We start from the raw sequence: 14,071 nt of genomic DNA, 5'->3' as shown, positions 1-14,071 counted from the left end.
TTGATTTTCATAATTTTCTGAGTAGTGTAGGTTAGGTAGTTAAGTATATTTTCGTTTGCTGTTAGTTAGGAACAGTAGACACTTTTGTGACATTGTTTTTGTGTGTGAAATAAATACCCTCAATCTCTGGTAATGAACGATCCTTGCTTCTTTATACTACAATTGACAATTTTTTGCAAGGTTAAATTGTGAGGCTATTTTAGCCATACCAAGACTTTAGAGATGCTCTCTCTATGATACATTATCATTTTATACACTGAACTGTAAAAGTTTTGATTGAAACTGTTACTTTGTTAGTTTGCTAACACGGTATGTCATATGCAATTACAAATATTTCTCAATTTACAACGTAATTGGTTAACCATACCATAATCTAAAAAGGTAAAACTTTGGGTTGATGGCAGTGGAGAATGTGACAAGGGTCAACGTCGGTTGATAGCGACGGATGCAAGGACTGGAACAGAGCCGAACGTGATGACGGGGATGGAGCTGTCTATGGTCGACGGAGATGGGAGATCGGTGGATGTTGTTCTGCCTAAATTAGAGAGCACGGTGACGGCAGATGCAGCGGGTGGAGATTCCGTGGGAAAGACTAGGGTTCCTGGTTTTGACTTTGAAGAGAATGGGTTAACTAGAATTGTGGTTGGGCCGAGTGGGCCAGTGAATGGGCCTGTGATTGAGGTTGGAAATTTGATTATGGCAAGGACTGTGGACATGTGGTTGTGTCTCAGGCGGGTTTGGGGCTGAATGAGCTTGGTTCGGGAGATGAGGCATCATCTTGATCTTGGTGAACTTGTTGAGGTCCTGGTGATGGAAATTGGTCTCTTAACTTACAAGTGGAAACTTGAGCATCTTATTAGCAGTAAAAACAAGAAATTATGTCAGCATAAAGAGCAGCTTCCACCGGCCAATCGGGCTTACTTGCCTGCCCTTCCTAGCCCTACGATTAAGAGCAATGAAAAGGCGTACGTTGGTTTTTAGAATAGAGCTTATGATCATGTGTTTAGTTGATGGTAAGTTCGCAGAATAAGTGACTGAATACGATTGATGAGTAGTTTATCTTATGTACTATTCTGAGTCTTAACTCACTACTACTTGGGAGTACCTGTCTATCTGTAAATGGTAGCGGTAGAGTTTGTAATAATAGCTACTTCTGGTAGAGGTGGCAAACGGGCTGTTAAGCACGGGCACGAGCACGAGCACGACACGTTAAAAAGCGGCTTGGAACGGCCCAAGCCCGTAACGGCCCGGCACGGCCCAAGCCCGTTATATATTCTAATGGGTTGGGCTGGGCTTAGAAAAATGAGCCCATGGACCCGGCCCGGCAGGGCCCAAGCACGATAATATGAGGCCCACGGCTATAAAATATAATTTTATAAATATGAAGATAACATATTTATAAATAATAAACTTAGTTTTGAGTATGAACAATATACTTATATACTAATAATTATTTATTTGAGTATGAATTTGTATTCCTTTAGACTCATAAGAAGTTTTTGCCTAAAAATTTATTAATTGTAAGCATTTATCACTTATTTCTTTAGTTTGTTAACAAAGAAAAAAATGATCGATAGATTATGTGAATTAATTTTGGTTTGTAATCGTATCATGTATAATTAAAAGTTGAGATTATGAGAGTAGAAGCGGTGGTACAGGACATTCATCTCGACCATTTTCAATTTTCAACAAGAAACGGGCCCAACATGGCCCGTTCATGGCCCGGGCCGGCCCGGCCCGAGCACGGCCCACCATGTTATGGGCTTGGGCCGTGGGTCGGGCTGGGCCTTACATTGGAGTAAATGGGCCGGCCCAAGCTCGAGCCCGTTAAGAAGTGGCCCGTCATGGGCCAGCCCAAGCACGGCCCGAAACCCGATTAGGCGGGCTTAGCCGGGCTGGGCCGGCCCGTTTGCCACCTCTAACTTCTGGCCTTTCGTTTTTTTTTTTCCTAAATATATCAAGTCGTGATTGACTTTATCAAAAAAAAGAAAAAGAAAAAAAAAGGTAAATATATCAAGTCGTGTTGATAACGTGATCAAGTATAAACTGTAAAGAATGAGAGATAGCAAAAGAATCATCATCTTATTCATTGATAAGAGCCCTTTTATAGGGAATTACAAAGTACCGATATAGTAATGATAAGAATACATAATCATTAGTCATATTCTAACTATATATCCTGATGACATAAGATCAAGATACACATAAAATATCCTAAAACACTTTTTATATGGAATATCTTAGAATAATATGGAATATCATAAAACATTTTTTTGTTTAATAAAAACGAAAAAAAAAAATAGCAATCAAGAAACAGTAAAGGATGCTAACGCAATAAAATAGACTCTAGTGGAGCGGAATGTAATTCACAGCATCTATGAAAGCTTTGCAATTTTGAACAGTCATTATCCCATTTCCTAATTTCTCTTCAACCTACAGTCACACAGAGCTTTCTATTTCCTAGGGTTTAAGGCAAGCAACGGCGCTCTCTCAGTCTCACTCTGTAACGATGTGGGACGATTGCTATGAAGGTAAGTCTCTCTTGAGCCCTGCATCCACCTCTAAGCTTGGTCTGTCCATTTCTGATGTCATAACAGATTGGCTTAAATCCCTCCCTGAAGAACTCATACCCGACATCCTAATCAGACTACCCATCAAATCCCTCATTAGATTCACCTCTGTCTGTAAACCTTGGATGTCCACCATCAAAGACCCAACATTTGTTCGCAATTTCAGTGACCAAAATGCCACCCACCTCATTCTCCTCCACGTTGTTCAGAGTGAAGGCTACTTTAACCCTGAAGGAACAATTCAAATCATTGGGTTCCAAGAAGACTCTTACTCTCTGCTTCATGATGACACTGCTGTTTCTGAGTATTGCAAGGTTGAGTTTCCAATTGCTCTTAATGAAGAATTGATCAATCCGTGTTTTCGTGTGGTGGGTACTTGTAATGGGTTGGTTTTGCTTGCTGATGATTTGGGGGATTATGGTTACACCTTTGTTTTATGGAATCCTAGTATTAGAAAGTATGTGACCCTTCCCAAGCCCAGTGTGTGGTTTTCGACGCACGGTAGGTATGATGCTTCACTTGGTCTGGGTTATGATGCTATTAGTAATGACTATAAGGTTGTGAGACTTACCACCCTTTTCGACCAATCTGATGATTGCCTGACTAAAGCTCAGGTATATTCACTCGGCGAGGGCTCTTGGAAGATGCTCCTTCCTGTTCCTGTTCCTCAGTGTTTTGTGTCTGATTCCTTGGTCCATGTTTTTGTCAACGGGTCACTTCACTGGATGGCTATCCAATGGACAGAGATATATATGAACTATTTCATTTTGACATTTGATGTGGCTGGTGAATCATTTGGAGAGAGATTGTTGCCCAAGAGCTTCAAATTGGATGAGCCACTAGACTTGAGGTTGTCTGTTTCTGGAGATAGAAAATCGATTGCTCTGTTTGTGAGGTGTGAGAATTATGAAGGTGATTCTTTTCTTGATGTTTGGGTAATGAAAGAGTACAGTGAGGAGAAATCATGGACAAAATTGGTTGTTCTCAGTCCACAAGGTCCGGAAAGAAGTCTACCCAAGGCATTTTGTTTCAAGAGGAGTGGTGAAGTGATATTGGAACTAGACGGTAGCCATGAGTTAATTTCTTTTGATGTTGTGAGCAAAGAGTTTAAACATCTAGGGATATCTGGAGGGCCAATTTGCTCTGTTGACTCTTTTGAAGAGAGCATTGTCTTGCTCGACAGGAATGATGCAGCTTCATACTGAGGAAAAACCAGGTAAGGTGGGTTATCTTGCACTGACATTCTGGTTTACTCTATTGTTTGATTCAGATGCCACTGCGACTAATATTATGTAACCTTTTTTTCTAGGCACTGGTTGATTTAGTACTTTTGCCTAGACAGCCTGGTGTTCCTTTGTTACGAAGTCATTATGCTCTTCGCTCAAGTTGATGGTGGTATTGCTTTGTGTGTCCTGTATTTCTTTCCGGCAAAGTACATCTTTTTGTCTTAGCTGACTGTTTTTCTTACATATGTTGTCTCAATACGATCTTCTTAACTGACTTAGATTTGATGGACGAAACCAAGAAGTTAAAAAGGAAGTGTAATATTATCTCTACCAGTATATGTTTGGAAAGAAAGTCATTAAAGACAAATATACATGCGTAGGCTCTTCCTATTATCTGCTTGCGTTTTGATTTTTTATGTTACATGATCTGGTATTGCCTTAGAAATTGGACGGAGGAACTGTTGATATTACTATTGTGTGCTTGAACTTTCTTTTCAGTTTCTGTTGTAGAGTATAACTATAACATAGTTTCAGAATACAAATAAAACTCTACAACAGAGTTCATGGACTAGACTTGATAGCTTTGATTTATGAGATGGTTCATTTTCTAGTAGTCTCATTGATGCTTCCCACATGAGTAGGTGTCACCATAATGTAGGCAGATGAAACCAATATTAGACAACAGAGGACTAAGTTATACTTCAAAAACTGCAATTTGAGTACTCTGAATGTTGGACATAGGGTAAGGGTCATAAGTTATAACTTGATTTTCTGCAAATTCTTTTTGTGTGTGTCTTTTATTTTTATTTTTATTTTTATTTTTATTTTTATTTATTTCATTGTTTACACCGTATGTCCATGGTTTCTTTATCGGGTGGAAGTATCTCCATGCTGCATTATGCCTGGAGATTAGTTATGAGCAATTATTTATTCTGCATTTCCATTTTCAACTGAAAAATACATTGGCTCCTTTGATTTTGTCTTGCTATACCGTGTCAATAGATTCAATGGGAAATAAAGTATATATATCAAGAGTATGCTAGAACTGAATGTACAGTTCTGTGGAATTTCTCTACTGGGGTTTTGGCATGCATGCAACCAACATTTATATTGGACTATATCTATTCGTGAGTGTGTGTGGTACATCTTTCCAAAGGAATAGTTGTTAACTTCATTATTCATTCAACTATGTACGTGCAGGTTGGAGATATTGGCTAATGGCTTTTGTGACTGTTTTCTGTAGCTGTAAGAGTGTGAAGTGCGACCTGATTCCTGCATGAATTATGGCCACTGTATGTACCCTCTGAATTTCTGAAGTGATCACTGTATCGAAATGTTCATCTCATATCTGTAGCTTAGTTCTTCCTAACGCCCTAATGGTACTTGCTTGTAATATGAATTTTCTATTCTGCCTTGTCATGGATATTCACTCACCAGATTCCACAATGCTACCTTTGTTATATTGCTATTTTCTATTACTCTATTAGTAAGAAAGAACAACGTGTTTATCGAAGCATATCATTTGGTGAAAGAATTGACTTCCTTCAAATCATAATTTCCACAAAGTATCTCTGAGCTGGTAATGACTGCTAGGGTGCTCTATGTAATTGGTTCCATGATTATCTAGAATATTGAGCCAATTTGCAAACTATTTTAGTACTCTCCATCCATCTTAAATTAAGTTTCTCAACTTAATAGTCAAGGTTAAAGCATTTGAGCTTTATAATTTCTTCTTTTTAGAGGGGCGCAGCCAAGGGTAGGATCTAGATTCATGTGGGAATTTAGTAGATTCATGATTATGAAGCATTAAAGTTTTTTTCTTCTATGTACAGAAAAAACAATTAAAAATACTTCCTCTAGTACAACACTACAACCTATTTGAAGAGAACAAAAAAAGAAGAATTGAAATTTGTTTAGCTCTTATGGTTTAAAGTCGACATCGGTTCAGATTTTTCATCTAAATGATATTTTCATCAATTTTTTCTGTTAGAATACTGACGTGGCCGTTAAATACATTGTAATTTTTAACGGTCACGTCAGCAATTTAACTGAGAAAATTGACAGAATGACCATTTGGATGAAAAATCGTGACTTTAAAAACCATTTAGATTAAAATAAAACCACAAAGACTGAACAAATGTCGACTTCAAACTACAAGGACTATACAATATTTTACCTAAAAAAAGAGTAGTCATAGCCGAATTAGTGCCAACTCTTAAGCTGCAGCAAAGTGACCTTTTTTTTAATTTATTTTTTTATTTTTTAACAAAGGCATCAGTAATGAAATTGCCAGCCCAGAACCCTAGAAATGTTTCCAACTCTTTATTTTAATTTATTGATAGCAACTTTTTCAGCCAACTGTAGAAAATCAGAGTTTTGATCTTCCAAGGAACATGAAAGATTCCAAGTTTACTGTCGATTTAAAGTATAGAATCCGCTTTTCAACTTTTAAAGCATGAAAAACCATGTACCGACCAGCTCACAAGGCAAGAGCTTCGGCAATCAAAGTATCAGATGTATGCAAGGAATTAGCATATATGAAAATAAAGCCTCTTGCACTGCTTAGATTAGAGAGTAACTGAGTTAGAATACCGGTGAAGCAGAAAGGTCTCATGGCTAAAGAGATTACCAAAATTATTTTTATTCCATTTACGAGCCTAGAACTGAAACAACGAGTAAAAGAGACAAATTTGAAATTTCTGTAAAGGTGATCGGGTATAGATATTAGAACAATCTTGATGGACAACAGAACGAAAATCAGTATGTCTTAACAACATGGCTTCTAAGCGAAAAGGCTTATCAGCTTATGTCTTGAAACAATAGTTGAAGGATCAATGATCAAAATGAACAATAGGTAAGTTTTGTTGGTTACTGCACCAAGTATAAAGGCAAGCCAGAAGATGCAGGTAAGGATACTACATTGCAAGAATTAAGAAAAATCATGAAATGAATCATAATTTGAGTGCCTCACACCACCAAACTATTTAGTGAAATCAATAATGTTGTTCATAACTTCACATCTCCCGTAATAGGCCAAGGATTTGAAGCAGGACGAGAGCTACAGAGGTCCCAGAAAGCATATATAAAACGGTCATGTATTTTGAACAAGATCTAAAGAAAACCTTTTCTCAATTCTCAAATGAAGAAAAGAAAAAACTTATGAGAACTTTGATGGACGCAAATGTAATAAAATGAACTCATGTGGTAAAATTAGAAACCAGAAGGGGGGAGCAGAATGAGAATCAAATTTACAACGGTGGTGAAATGTAACTAGTACAAATTGGTGGGAAGCTTTGCAATTTTGAACAAATCCTTTTCTTATTTCCTATTTCTCTTCAGCTTATTAACACAGAGCCTCCTCTTTCCATAGGGTTTTGCAGACCAAAATAGAAAGAGGGTTTAAGTCAAGCAGCGCTCTCTCATTCTCAGACTCTGTAACGATGTGGGACGAATGCTATGAAGGTAAACCTCTCTTGGGCCCTGCATCCACCTTTAAGCTTTGTTCGTCCATTTATAATGTCATCACAGATTGGCTCAAAATCTCTCCCTGAAGAACTCATACCCGACATCCTACTCAGACTACCCATCAAATCCCTCATCAGATTCACCTCTGTCTGTAAACCTTGGATGTCCACCATCAAAGACCCAAAATTTATCCGCAATTTCAGTGAGCAAAATGCCACCCACCTCATTCTCCTCCACACTGTTCACAGTCACCGCTACTGGACTGGAACTGAACGAAGAGCTGAAATCCATGGGTTCAAAGAAGACTCTTACTCTCTGCTTCATGATGACACTGCTGTTTCTGAGTATTGCAAGATTGAGTTTCCAGTTGCTCTTAATGAAGAATTGATCAATCCGTGTTTTCGTGTGGTGGGTACTTGTAATGGGTTGGTTTTGCTTGATGATGATTTGGGGTATTATGGTTACACCTTTGTTATATGGAATCCTAGTATTAGAAAGTATGTGACCCTTCCCAAGCCCAGTGTGAGGTTTGAGACGCACGGTAGATATAATGCTTCACTTGGTTTGGGTTATGATGCTATTGGTAATGACTATAAGGTTGTGAGACTGACTGATCATGTCCACAACTATTATGATTGCCGGACTTTTGGTCAGGTATATTCGCTGGCCAAGGGATCTTGGAGCATGATCAGTCAGTTTCCTCGTTTTTTGTGCCTGATTCCTTTGTCCATGTTTTTGTCAACGGGGCACTTCACTGGCTGGCTGGGAATTGGATAGACGAAGAGAGATATGCGACCTATTTCATTTTGACATTCGATGTGGCTGGTGAATTATTTGGAAAGAAAGTGTTGCCCATGAGCTTTGATGTGGAGGACCCAGTGGACTTGAGACGTTTCTGGAGATAGAAAATCTATTGCTCTGTTTGTGAGGTGTAAGCGTGATTCTTTTCTTGATGTTTGGGTAATGAAAGAGTACAGTGAGGAGAAATCATGGACAAAAGTGGTGGTTCTCGGTCCACAAGGTCCGGAAAGAAGTCTGCCCATGGCATTTTGTTTCAAGAGGAGTGGTGAAGTAATATTGGAACTGAGCCATGAGTTAGTTTCTCTTGACGTAGTGAGCAAAGGGTTTAAACGTCTAGGGATATCTGGAGGGCATATTTGCTATGTTGACTCTTTTGAAGAGAGCCTTGTCTTGCTCGACAGGGATGATGCAGCTTCATACTGAGGGAAAAAAATAGGCAAGATGAGTTATCTAGCACTGACTTTCTGGTTTACAATTGTTCAGATGCATCTGCCACTAAATTTTTGCAACTTGTTTTCTATGTGCTTATTGATTTAATAATTTACTATTTTTGCCTAGTGTTGCTTTGTTACAAAGTCATTGCACTCTTAGCTCAAGTTGTTGTTGGTATTTGTGTAGTATGTCCTTTTTGACCTGAAGTATGCCCTTTTGTCTTAGCTGACTGTTTTTCTTACTTCTGTTGTCTCAATATAATTTCTTCGAAACTAAACTTGATTCAGATTTGATGGACGAAACTAAGAATATCTCTAGATAGCATATGTTTGTAAAGAAAGTAGTTAAAGACAAAGATACATAGTTAGGCTACTCTAATCATCCGCTTGCAGTTTCATGTTTTATGTTATACCTGGTGTTACCTTTTTTTCTTGGCAATGACCTGGTAGTACCTTAGAGGCTTAGATAGTGGAAGGTGAAATTGTTGATGGTACTAACTTAGTGTGCTTGAACTTCTGTTTGTTGTGGATAGAACGTTAACATGGTTTCAACCACAAATAAAAAAAGAAAACTATAGCATAGTTCATGCAGTATACAGACTTTGTAACTTTGATTTGTAGTATGGTCTAAATTCTAATAGCCTCTTTGATGCTTAGCATGAATAGAAGCTTACTTCCACACTCACAAGTAGCAGCAGGAGAAGTTTACTAAACTCTAATCATTTACTTATAAGACCAACAACAACGTTGTGTATTTATGTGTTTGTCTGTAACTGCTTGCTCTGCCTCAGGTTCTAGACATATGAAAGATAGTTTTCCGCTGTGAAACAATGTTTTAGTTTATCTCAAGTTATTAACCAATTTAGTTTTTCAGCCAATTGCTGTAAACTCAGGAAGGGCATAGGTGGTACTGCGTAGTGCTAGTAAAATGGAGGATTATACCATATGTTCCTACAACCTTACTGATCTCATCCTGTGGCAGTTGATAATGTGCACTGGCTGCTTAAATTTTTGTGATACTTGGTTTCTTAGTTCCCACTTGAGTAGGCATCACCATAATGTATGCTTATGTAACAGTGTACCAAGTTATACTTCAAAAAGGCTGAAAGTAGGACATATTAATGGTTATAAGTTATAGCTCGATTTTCTGCGGATCCTCTTTTGTTTTGACATTGTATCTCTATGGTTTCATTGTTGGGTCGAAGTATCATCATGTTGTATTATGCCTTGGAAATTATGATGAGCAGCTATTCATTCTACATATCTGTCTTCAACTGTAAAGCACATAAGTTCCCTTCATTTTGTTCTGACATAAAGGGTGTGCTAGAACCAAATATCCTGGTCTATGAAAATATATCTGTGGGGTTTCGAATGCATATGCATCCAACATCAATATTGGATTATATATGTGTGCGCACGCGCATGTGTATACATACATCTTGCTGAAGCAATGATAGTTAACCTTCATTCATTCAACTATTTGCAGGTGGGAGATATTGGTAGATGACTTCTGAGATGATTCTGTAGCTGTAAAGTGATTTCTGTATGGATTTAGCTATTATGGCAATCATATCTACCATATGAATTTCTGAAGTGACTGTTTATGTCCATCTAGTATCTGGAGATATTGCTTGTAATATGGATTTTTAAACGGCCTTATGATGAATTTTCGGTCACCAGTTTCGCAGTGCCATCTTATAAGAAAGAACTTTGTTTATCAGAAGCATATATTTTGGTGAAAAAATCGAATCTCCTTCATGTCTACTTGGTGATTTGTATCAAGTATCCTTTATTCATCTGTTATGACCTATGGGGTGGTCTGCGTAATTGCCTCCAAGTATCTAGACAAGTGAGTAAAGATTAGATTTTTATTATTACTTTTTTTTTGAAGGGAAAAGGGGCAGTAGCCCTAGAAATTTCATTAATAAACTCAGGCCAGAATGATATCCAAACACCATAACATTAGACAATTAGCTCGCTTATTCAAGTGAGCTTAGCAGAGAATTAAACTAGAAACAAAACAAGATACCAGAGAAACATAAAACTAGAGCCAAGGCGCTCAATTGCAGTACTCTAAGTCCTATGAATCCATCTCGTTGCATCCAGCTCGCACAGTCTGCCAAGCTATCAATGCACTAACACCTTTTATATTGTATTTTTGCCCTTTGGGTCAGGGCTTGAAGGAGTGTTAGGGCAAAACACACTCAGATCATTTGGTTTTGTTACCTGTGGGCTCTGTCTGGGTACTTTGTTTAGGGATCCGAGAGGACGTCCCTTCTTCATTTTTGCTTGATCAACGAAGTCGGTTTCATGATCAGGCTGTCATTAGGGCCTTGAATGAGGCCAAGCACACTTGCAGGGAAGCGAATATTCGCACGAGATTTCTTACCACTTGCTGTAGCAGCAATACCATTGTTAGGGAGCTCTTTTAGGGGAGATCAAGGGCGCTTGACAACTTCTCCAACTTCACAAGTTACAGGCTTCAAATTTTCTTTTCCTGCCATCTTCACATTAGTCTTTGACATCCATTCTTTTAACAGAATATTTTCACTTTCAGAATCTTAAACAACCTGTTCACTAGCTTTGACCTGAGTTGTCATAGCCCATGCCATCAGCGCAGTTGCAACCACAGTTGATACATTGGTACTGCCAGCAAGTACCTTATCAACAGTAGGGACTGCTTCTTTCAGAGCTTCACCAAAGATGACCGACATCTTGTTTTCCCCACCAACTTGTTTAATCCCCACCTCAAATTCACCATCTTGTTGTGAACCACCAGATATCAAACCAAGAGGAGGTTTTTTGAGGACTATCAGTTTACGTTTCAGACTCGGGTTAGCAAGAGGCTGCAGTGGTTTTGGGGCCATTGTCTCTCCAGATTTTGTCCATGTGAACTTGAGCAAGCCCTGTGAGAAGTTTGGGTTCACCAACTTTGCTAGAGACTCAACGCTGTTATTTTTTTGTACCATCGCTGGCTTGGAGCTACAAACTCCATCATTATGCACTAACAATTTGCAGGCCGAACACATGCTAACCAGATTCTCATAAGTAAAAAAGACATTTTTCACTATACCAGGGGCAAGTTTGAGTACCTTCTCAAAGATGAAAGCCCGATCAAGGGGTCTAGAAACCCGGACTCTAACTTCTCCAGTTGCGTTGAGCAGCGGCAAATCCACAAAAGGGTTGTCACCAGCAACAATAGCAGCATCCTCAATTGTTTCCAGAACCTCTAATTTTGGGGAAATCTTCTCAATTCGGACCCAGAAGAATAGTCGATTCATATCAATTTCATTGAAATCCATCAAACCATTGTATTCCTGCACAATCATAGGCATAAGAAGATAGTACCATGGTCCTCCCCATAGCACTCGGTTTCGATCACGCTTGAGATCAAACGAGAAGAGGAACAAACTAGCAGGTCTGGCCTGAACCTTGAATTTCCCGTTTAGCGTCCAAATACTCTTGAAAGTCTGTTGGAGATCTGCTGGATCAACTCGCTTCGAAATTAGAGGCTTGGCAAGCAGATAGGATTGCATATTGCGGCGTTGTGCCGCTCCAGATCGACGAGAAACGTCAAGGACATCCTTGCCAGGAAGGGTGAGTGATGCGGCGAAACTCGCCGTGACATCGTCAATGGAATTTGGCATGGTGATTGGGGTTGAGGCAGAAGGACTCGGGGATGGGATGAAAGGAGATTGGGTTGAACTCCGATCAGAATCGATTGGGATTAGAAGAGCGGTGGCGCTCTTTTGGTGTGTAGCAGAGAGTGCTCTGCGCATTAGAGTTTTTTTTCTTAGAAGAGCGGCGGCTTAAGATTAGATTATTTTGGTACTCCCTAACCATCTTTAATCAAGGTTTTCTTTTTATTACCTAACTTAAAAATACCCGGCATGGCGTCATCTGATCTAATTGTTGAGTATGCCTTGTATTTACGAATAAGAGACTAAATGGTGTTGGGTAAATCTCAAAATAATCTTTAACACTATTACTATTAAACCGCAACATCATGCAGAAGACATGGTAGTACTTGTACCTCTAATTTCTGCCGACTTTCTTTCACTTTTTTGAGCAAATGGGATTGCCATTCATATGAAAGAAGTTACAAGCGGTGTGAATGATACAATCAAGAGCCACTAATGGACCACTTATAACAACATCAGACTAAAAGGCCCGACTCTAACTTCCTATTGGAGCTAAATCTCTTGTGCACCATGAGGCTAGGAAAATGATCATCAAGATCAGAAGACTCAACCGACAGAATGGCAACAAAGTTGGTACGTAACGTCGGTTATCCAACATGGCAGTGGCTTCTGTCCCATGAAGGATGAAAAACTTGAGTCAACTTCACCTCCTAAGTAGCGAATAGTCGTAATAAAAGCGGGTGAATACCGTCATCACTCATTACCGGTGTTTGTACTTATCCAAAAAATGCGACCTCAAATGATTAACAGAACCAAACACTAAAGAAAAACATAAAACAAAACATAAAGAAAAACAAAAAAAAATAACGAAATGAGATGCAGCAGCCCAGCCTTGACCATCACGACTAAGCCCATTTTGACATAGGCCCAGATAAGCTCCACCATTTCTAAACCCACCCAAAACCAGCCCATGTCAGTCCGTGGCCCAGATCCACTCCACCAACCTGCTTCTATCGATCCTCTACACCTCAAACAACACCTCCGCCTACCTGCAACAAGCTACATATAACCACTAGCCTGTATAACTCAGATTCACCGAGGCCTCCACCAACAGATCCGTAGCCAACACTCCCAAACTCGGTTGCACCTCCTTGAGATAACTCGTTGTAACCCAACTAGAGACCAAATCACCCATTGGTCTCTGATACAACCACGAGAAACTCAGACTGACCTGATTCGAACAAAAGAAAACCGGATAGGGTACAAAGACCACCAGAACAACCACGAACAACCCATGCCGAGCCAGATTTGAACCCTTCCCCGACCACCTCAGAAGGATCTGCAACTCCCTACATCTCTTCCTCCCTCCATCTCACCCACCAAACCTAGACGAAAACAAGAGACAGCCAAGAAAAAACGGGCGCTATTAACACATTATTTTTTTGTTATTAACACACCCCTATATGGTGAGAACCAATCATCAATCAAATTCAAGTGACAAGTTTGTAAATAAAATAAAAATGTGTAGATAGGAAAATAGATAAGGTGTGTTAATAGCAAAAAATGATGTGTTAATAGTAATAGACTTTAACATAAACAAAATTGGCTTAATTATCTCAATGACCAAGCAAACTCAAAGAAGTTGATGCATAAGGAAATTATTGATATATAAGACCTTTTCAACATCAAATTTAGCTCTAGACTCTTATCCATTGCTTCCTAAATTATATGGTCTATCAAGTTGTGTTTTCCTATGGGAAATTCGTGTTCGTATGAAAGGCCTCCTTTCCTTTCCCATGTATTTAGAATTTATGAGGACTTTTTAGCTAGCATAGTTTGAGAGTTCCATGTCCGAAACTGTACACACGTATTCATGCTTACCTGCATGCTGCATATATATATATATATATATATATATATATATATATATATATATA

General features: G+C 39.0%; 2 protein-coding genes across 2 annotated transcripts; both read left to right on the top strand.

The window, feature by feature from the left end:
- Nucleotides 1-2,509: 2,509 nt before the first annotated feature.
- On the top strand, nt 2,510-3,775 carry LOC101306321 (F-box protein CPR30-like). The gene has a single exon (XM_004296045.1). It carries the CDS (start codon nt 2,510-2,512, stop codon nt 3,773-3,775), a length of 1,266 nt encoding a protein of 421 aa, XP_004296093.1.
- Nucleotides 3,776-7,312: 3,537 nt separating this feature from the next.
- Nucleotides 7,313-8,038, top strand: LOC101306030 (putative F-box protein At4g21240-like). The gene has a single exon (XM_004296044.1). The coding sequence runs from the start codon at nt 7,313-7,315 to the stop codon at nt 8,036-8,038; it is 726 nt and encodes a 241-aa protein (XP_004296092.1).
- Nucleotides 8,039-14,071: the final 6,033 nt, after the last annotated feature.

The sequence above is a fragment of the Fragaria vesca genome, linkage group LG3, assembly GCF_000184155.1.
Source record: "Fragaria vesca subsp. vesca linkage group LG3, FraVesHawaii_1.0, whole genome shotgun sequence".
Lineage (NCBI taxonomy): Eukaryota > Viridiplantae > Streptophyta > Magnoliopsida > Rosales > Rosaceae > Fragaria > Fragaria vesca.
Note: the sequence above shows the minus strand (reverse complement) of the source record. Positions and strands in the feature narration are given on the sequence as shown.